General features: G+C 31.3%; 1 protein-coding gene across 1 annotated transcript; it reads right to left on the reverse strand.

Moving 5' to 3' along the window:
• LOC115963904 lies at positions 1–2296 on the reverse strand. The gene is made up of 4 exons (XM_031083137.1): positions 1707–2296; positions 687–1019; positions 428–485; positions 1–311 (listed from the first exon to the last, which is right to left on the reverse strand). Exons 1-2 carry the CDS (start codon positions 2239–2241, stop codon positions 940–942), a joined length of 615 nt encoding a protein of 204 aa, XP_030938997.1. The 5' UTR covers positions 2242–2296; the 3' UTR covers positions 1–311; positions 428–485; positions 687–939.
• Between the last annotated feature and the right edge of the window lie 6392 nt (positions 2297–8688).

An 8688-nucleotide genomic window follows, 5' to 3' on the forward strand; every position in this document is an offset into this window, starting at 1 on the left:
TAACAAGAAAATGCACAGCTCTTTGGATTTCATCTACCTTAAGGTGTTTAACAACTTGGGCAGATCACAATTAAGTGAATTGAATGAAACAAGCTTTAACTATCAACAACAATGCAACAATAATTCAACTTAGTCCTTATAGGTAAGTGTCGGGGCACATTTTCCCAATGAAGCTAAGGGAAATCACATGATCAATGAAGATTTACAAGTTAGAACCTAAACTTAGCACCAATGTAACAATACTTCAACTTAGCACCCCTTTTCTCCCTCTTTCCATTTGCTCCTGCAGTACCAGCTGAACACGCATTCATCTATCCATAGGGTGGATAAACATAAGTTAGCAAAGTTAATCATTGTTAGCATCATAGAGTCAGGATAGCGAGCACTGAGAGAATCACACATTGTTAAACTCAGTTAGGTTAGTTACCTCAGCAATCGCAGAGGTCTGCGAGTGGCTGATGAAGCTCTAATGAAGGTTCTCACCGCTGCATAAAACCAACAACTAAGATTGGAATTCTTAGACATACATGCCACTAACCAGTAACAAAATGGACAAGCTGAAGATGGATAAATTTATTCATATCATTAATTATTTTTCAAGTGCCGGATACAATAATCTTAAAAAAAAAATTTCTTAGTCTTGGAAGAATTAAGTCAAGACTCAGTGGATTTTGGTTAATTCAAACCTGAAACCTTCTCCTTCTTCCTCCTCCACTTCTTTCTTCATAAAATCTGACCCGTCATTGACGGATCTTAGCAGGTCCTTCTCCAGCTAAAAGATTGCAGGAAAATTCATTCCTGCATAAAGATTGTCCTGGAGAGGTAAGTGAAGCAAAAGCTCCACATGAAGTTCCAGGTCATCGGCTTCCAGTTGCAAAAGAGAATGTCCATCCATTTTCCCCTTCTGATAAACCCATTAAATCTTGATCTCTTATAGTTCTAGCTGCATAATCTAACAGTACATGCCACAGCCTGCGCCCAATATTTTAGCCTTGCCTTAACATCTTCTGGAGGGTCACCTGGACAAGGAAAAGAGCAAGAAAGTTTGAATCACATGTTTGATGCTGGTATGACTTGAAGTTGCAAAGGTCTATAAACAAGGCAAGCATTTAACTGTATAGCATAAAAAGGTCTGAAACATAGAGATCTACACAATAACCAAGTTTTTCATCAAATTCAAATTCATTGAAGAAGAAACTTCATCAATGGAACACCCTAAGCAGACCAGTTCCACAATCTCAACAAATGAAATTAGTTGGTCAATTCATCTGGAGAAACCTCACTTCATGGTTTCATATACATTACATCTTACGAAAGAAAGAAAAACTAGATCACGAAAATTAGTTAAAATTACAAGAGACCCTGTTCATGATTTTAACTATAGGACACTTCATCCAAATTTCGTCAAAAACGAAAACAACTCATTTTACCATTTCATCTTGAGAACAGAGTCAACAGACCAGTCCACAATCTAAACCCAAACTACTTAAAAAATCAAAGCAGATAACAAATCACTTCATCATTATCACACCATGTAACCAAAATTTCTTTCAAAAATCAAACAAACCCAGATCATTATTCTAATAAAAAGGCACCCCAAGCAGATCAAATATCAGAGCCAAAGGCAACAATACCTTCCATTAACAAAGAAAAGTCCAAACTTTCCCAAGAAAAAAAAAAAAATAGCAAGAATCCAAAAGACTCACCAGGACTAGAGATCTTCCAGTTGGCAATGGGACTAGAAACCGGAGAGCAAGAGTCGGTGGCAGGCGCTTGAGCACTCTCTGGTGGTGACTTCTGCTGCTCGTCCATGAACTTCTGGCTCATTGAATAGCAAAGCTCAAGCGCAGGCAAGGTGTTACGGAGCTCAGGAATCTCCTCATAGCTGAACCCAAAGCCAAGATCCAAGCACCCTTTGAGCTCATCAAGATCCTCATCTGTCAAACTCTTGGTTCTTGACAAGTCGTCATCATCAGCTGGCTCCACATACCATTCAAGCAAGACCTGGCTTTTCTTCTTCTTCTTCTTCAAACTACTGCCATTTTTATTGTTCATGTTAAGGTTGTTCTTGTTAGCAAAATTCAACTTTGCCCACTCCTCGTCTTGGTTAAGAGAGCCAGTAGTTTGGGGTTGGCTTACCAGCTCAAAAGCAGTATCATTTTCTGGGATTGAGGTGGTGGAAGAAGAAGAAACCCAGGATTCAGATTCACATGGAAGGCCTCCCATCTCTCTATCTCTCATTCTCTGTAAGGTGTATGGAAAGTGAGGGGGAAGCCTCCTTTTAAAGCTGGCTTTGCATCCAGAGTGAAACTAGCTAGCAGTTTCATAATTTTCATTCTCTTTTTTTCTTTTTATTTATTTTAATTTTTTTTAAAGATAATTTTTGTGAGAAAGTGATGTCCATATTCAAAAATTTTTTTTAAATGTTTTTTTAATAAAAAAAAATACAAAGTTCTGTTTTTACTTGTTAATTTAATTGCGTGAAGACTTTGTCACAGTGTAAAGAAGATAGTACTATTCTATGGGAATATTCATGGAATATAATTGTAAAAATATAATAATTAATGAAAAGGGGTAATGGGTAAACACTAAGGTTGCGTTTGGATTGAGATGAAAACTTCTGCGTCCGCGTTTTGTTTGGTTTTTTTTTTTTTTTTTTCACGCGTTTTTGAGCATTTTGAGTGTTGCGGCTACTGTTCATGCACTGTTTAATGAACAGTAGCCGTAAATTTTGACCAATCATAGCACATCGTGTACTGTTTACGGACCCACAAATTTCACTTTTCAGCAACTTTTTCATTAAAAATGGGTTCCACGATATTATTCACACATATAAAAATTATTTCGCTACAGTGTTTTTCAGTTTTCAGTTTCAGTTTTCAGTTTTCATCTGTATCCAAACGGACCCTAAATAATATGAAAAAAAAAAAAAAAAAAAAAAAAAAGAAGAAGAAGAAGAAGAAGTTACTAAGAAAAAGTGGAGGTTGTATTGTAGTAAGATAATTTATAAGTTGGGTTATTTAAAGTAATAAGAAAAACTTTAATGAATGAGCTGCAAATAAGTTGGCAAGATGCACATAGAATATACCTCATATTATACTTGATCCTCTATTTTTAAATAAAATTTAAAATTTATTTGATTTTTTACTTTAAAGAAAAGAGAAAAGATGCATTCACAATATTTTTACAATAAATTTTAAATGTTAGTTTCTTATTGGTTATTATGGGTGGACAAAAAAATAATTTAAGTAGTGAATTCAAATTAGAACTAATAACAACTTACCACCTAAAATTTATTGTGAAAATGTTATAAAAAGTTGTGAAAATATCACTTCTTGAAACAAAGAAACTAAAAACCAATAAAGAGAGATAAAAATTAGAAATTTCTAAGAAAAAGTGGAAATTGTCATAAGCCCATTTTAGGAAATAAGCCAACAAATTTGAAACAACAAGACCATGAATTCAGCAAATTAATCGGAAACAAAAATAAAGTGGTCAAACGTATATAGTCAAAAATATTAGTGACATCACAATTTTCTAATTTTAAACAAAATTTGAAATGTATTTGAATTTTATAAAATGATTTTTATACCATTATACATGCTAGTTAATTTGATAGAGAAGATTAATAAGAACTTGTTTGGTTTTTGTTATTTTGGTTTAATGCAACTTATAGGATGAATTCTTAATTAATTTTTGGTTAAACCATTTGGAGTCTGTTTAATATAGTTCATAACTTGATTTAATTTACAAACCAATATAGAGTTTTTTTTTTTTTAAATGAAAAAAAAATGATTTTTTTAGGTATAAATATTTTTTTGAAACAAAAATTCAATAAACTTTTTTATTATTTTAAAATATTATACGAAACTAAATAAAGAAAAAAATTCTATTCCACCCAAAACTAAATAAGAAAAGACAAAAAGTAATTTTTCAACTCATTTTAAAGTTGCGCTACCAAATAATTTATTTTTGAAAAAATATTAATGTAAAAAGAAATAAAGCTAATGTTTTATTATTATGTAGAGAGTGCAATTAAAATTCTATTTTGTAATTACATTTATGGATTATAAAAACGAGTACTCTCAGTGCAATAGTTAATAATCTATTTTAAAAAAATTTTGACACCACTTTTATAAATAAAAATAAAAATAAAAATAAAAGTCAAAATATTGATTTTTTTTTTATAAAAACTCTTTTAAATAAATTTTTAATCACTGCTTTAAGCACATCAGTTATAATTTCCCAACATTTATTAATAATTTTCGTTATTGTCTTATATAAAGTCCGTTTGGATAGAACTTATTTTGCTGAAATTGAAAACTAAAAATACTATAGTAAAATTTTTTTTAAATGTGTAAATAGTATCGTGTAACTCATTTTTAATAAAAAAGTTGTTAAAAAGTGAGATTTGTTATGGGTTCCATAAATAATGGATAGATACACTGTTATACTGTTTATAGAAGAATAGTCAAAAGTTGTTGCTACTATTTATAAACAATAATCATAACGGTGCATGAAGCTCCTAAACGCGTGCCAAAACAAAAAAAAAAAAAAGAGTAAAACGCATACGTGGACGCAGAATAAGTGTATCCAAACCCACACATAATGTATGAATGTATATATGCATGAGAATTCATGTTGGATACATGAGTGTGAGTGAGTATGTTATATATGTATGTATGTGTGAACATGATGATGTGGACGGGGGGCCAGCTGTACTGGGTGGAGGAAATGATGACCAAAATAATAATAAAGTGGACACGTGGTTGTTGAATGGGACACTAGTTACTATGAAATAGGACAACAGCTATATGTGGGACCCAATATTGGTGGTAGGGGTCCACCATGTTGGTGATAGATTTTGTTTGTATTAGGAGCTAGGAAATTCTGCATGTGAAAGAATTTATTATTTTCATTTAGAGACAAAAAAAAAAAAAAAAAACTATAATTATTATTTATAATTGTTATGTGTAAGCAAAGGAACCTTTTAGAAGTGTTTGGACACAGTATAAATTCTGCCCGTAACTCGGATAGTTACGAATTTGGCAATAGGTCGAATCAATTGAGTTGGGCGCAACTTGTCCAAGTTCAGGTCAAATCGGATTCAGTTAAAAATACTTACTGAATTAAAACGTGTTGATATTTCTATAACCCTTATTTCATCTTTGACAAGTTAGGTTAGCTCGGAATTATCGATGTCTTTTTTCACATTAAGGTGCCGATTTGGTAACCCAGTTTGAGCAACGTTTTTTTTGTTTTTAAACACTCTTGTGGTGGGTCCCATGCTGAAATTTTTGTTTGGAATGCGAGTCTGAACTAGCAAGGTTTGAGTTGTGTTGAAGCGCTGTTTGAGCAAGTGTTTCACATAAGATGAGTTCTGTTCAAGTCTGTTTAAACGTGTGTTTTACTGTGCTCTGGGCCCACGAGTATAATCATACCGTCTCTTCTTTCCCACGCGTCACTATGCTCTAGTCTCTCTGAAACGGCTCTCCCACGCGTCGTCGCAGTAAGGAACTTGGCTCTTTTCTCCTCTCCCTCTCGCACCTAAGTCGCATCTCCATTAATCCCTCACACACCCGCCATTAATCTCACACACCCACCCAATCCATCATAACTCATCCCAACAACACTTTTTAAACTACATTTTTAGAAATTTTAAACAACGTTAGTCAAACACTACCAAACAAGCCCTAAAATTTTTTTCAACATGCTTTCTAGCATTGTTTTTCATATGTATATATTTCAAAACAAAAGCTGAATATACATAAATCCTTAAGTTTATCCTCTAATGTAATTGATTTTAATAGTTTACTAGTCTATTAATTTTAAAAATGCAAATTAAAATAAAATGCATAGGTGTGTTATGAATATGAAACTTGAAATAAAGTTGAACACCTACAATATTTTTTTTTTTAAAGTTAGAATCACATATAAATTAAGTGTACTTTTTAAAGATAAAATTAAAAGTAGAATGATTTTAAATTTAGCAAAAACCCTATGTATTTGTTTGTCATTACAAATAGCTCTTTGTTTATAATATCAAAAGGCAAAAAGAAAAACTAATCATGCACAATGATCAACGTAATTTGGCCAAAGGACTCGATGTGTAATGTAATCACTAAGAGGCTATTTGAATACAAAAATTTCATCACTCAATTTCCGTCACTCAATTTCCATCACTCATCACTCATCACTTAATTTTTCACACCCGTTTGGCACCACCACTCAATATTTTTCACACTATTTGTAGGCCCCATACATGTCACTCGATGCAGTTTTTTTTTTTTTTCTTTTTTTTTTTTGGGTACCCAAACTCACCCAACCCAGTAAAAATAATAATAAAAATAATAAAAAAGAACTGAATCTAGAAACCCGATGAAGAAAAAAAGAAACCCAACCAAAAAAGAACCCAGTGAAAGAACAAAAAGAACAAAAAAAAAAAAAAAAAACCCAGAAACCACACGCAGTGAAGGAAGAAGAAGAAGCCACCTAGTGTGAAAGGAAAAAGAAAAAAAAAAAGATGAAGAAACGCACGTACCGAACCCAGTGAAGAAATAAATAAAATAAAATAAAATAAAATAAAATAAAAAAAAAAAGAGATGGTCAAAAGTTGCGGCTGAGACTGACAGTTAGTCCCTCCATGTAGTGTTATTTACGGAAATGTCATTAAGTTATAAGTTATGGAAACTGAAGGTACTTCTAGAAGTACAACTTACACTATTTCAAGAAATGAAAAAGAAATTGTTTCTGATGAAAATACAAATTCTGATACTGTATATTCTATTTCTGCTAAAAAGATTTTTAATGATGAAAAACTGTTAAAACACCAATTAAAGAATAAAAGAAAAGTTAAATATGAAATGGGTAATTTTTGTGAACAATATGGTTTGCCTCCTATTGCTCCTTCCAGGCAAAAAGGTAAAAAAACATGATAAAAGTCATAAAAAATACAAAAACAACTTTGTTAAACCTAATGATTTCTATGTTAACAAGAAAAATGTTTCTAAAAGAAATGATAAACAGAGACTAGGTAAAGGTAAATGCTTTAACTGTGGTAAACCTAGACACTTTTGTAAAAACTGTAAGCAAAAACCTGGTAAGTTTAAAATCAAGTTTAACATGTTAAATATTAATGATAAAAATCAAGAAGAATTATTCAAAATCCTTGAATCAAATGATTTGTCTGATTCTTTGGAAGATGATTTTTCTTCTTCATCTGATTCTTACTATTAATCTGCTTCTGATTCTTCTGATTCACCTAATATTAAAATTGGTTGTAGAGATTTTTGTTGTAATGTTATTAAATCTGTTAATGGTCTAACTAAAAGTGAAGAAAATGAATGTTTGATAATTAAATTGATAAATCAAATTGAAAACCCAGAATTGCAAAAAGACTATTTAGACAAGTTTAAGAAAAATTTAATGAAAGATGAAACTAATAAAAAATTAAAATCAACTACAACTTTTGAAAAAACTTTGGAAAGATTTAATAATAAAAAAATCCAAAGAATTGACTATTAATGATCTTCAACATGAAATTAATGTTGTTAAACAAGAGATAAATGAATTAAAACATGAATTTAAAAACATTAAAAGTGATAACAACAATCTCAAACAAGAATTGATAATGCTAAAAATTGATAAAAATCTTAATAAATTTGATAATGAACACAATGAACAAGATGAGCACAAAGATGGAGATGAATCCAGTCAACATGCTCTTCTTTTTTATAAAGGTATTGTTGATAATTCTCAACTTAGTCTTGTTAATAAATTGCTTCCTCCAAAATGGTTTACAAAAGTTAATATTGTTGTTTCTCATGATTATCATTTTACTATTATTGCCATGATTGATTCTGGTACGGATATGAACTGTATCCAAGAAGGATTAATTCCTTCAAAATATTTTGAAAAATCAACTGAAAGATTGGTTTCTGCTAATGGTAGTCAAATGAAAATTAAATATGAATTGAATAATGCTCATATTTGTCATGATAATGTTTGTTTCAAGATTCCTTTTCTCCTTGTCAAAAACATGACTGATAAAGTGATTCTTGGTCTACCCTTTATAAATGCTTTGTATCCTTTTCTTGTTGAACATGATGGAATTACTACTGATCCTTTTGGACAGAAAGTAAAATTCAAATTTGCTTCGAAGTTTGAAATTGATACCGATTATGCTTCGAACCTGATTCAGTCTAAAGTTAGACACAAGAAAATTGCTGAACAATTTTTTGATAAATTATTGCAATTAAAAATTAATAATTGTCAGAAAATTCCGATTGATGATGTTTGCTATGATACTCCTAATGTTTTTTGCCATAAGAAAATACACATTGATAATCTATCTTATGTTGAAAACTTCCCTATTAATGTGCTTATTCAAAACCTAATGGTAGGTTATTGCCAAAGTTTCACAGATATTGCTAAAGGTAATGCTCATAGCACCAAAATATTAACTACTAGTGATTGTCCTAACATTATCAATATTTCTTCGCAGGAATCGGCGCATGTTACGTGGATAAGTACCACTAATAAGTGGAATAATACTAATATTTATACCACTAGTAAGTGGATTATTATGACTTCCTCGTAGAGAGGAGGAACAAGGGAAAAGTACCACAAGGCTATTCTCAAGACAAAAGGCTCCCAGCGGAACAATCTTTTGTAATGCATGAAGGTGCA

Source organism: Quercus lobata, chromosome 10 (genome assembly GCF_001633185.2).
Source record: "Quercus lobata isolate SW786 chromosome 10, ValleyOak3.0 Primary Assembly, whole genome shotgun sequence".
NCBI classification, from domain to species: Eukaryota; Viridiplantae; Streptophyta; class Magnoliopsida; order Fagales; family Fagaceae; genus Quercus; species Quercus lobata.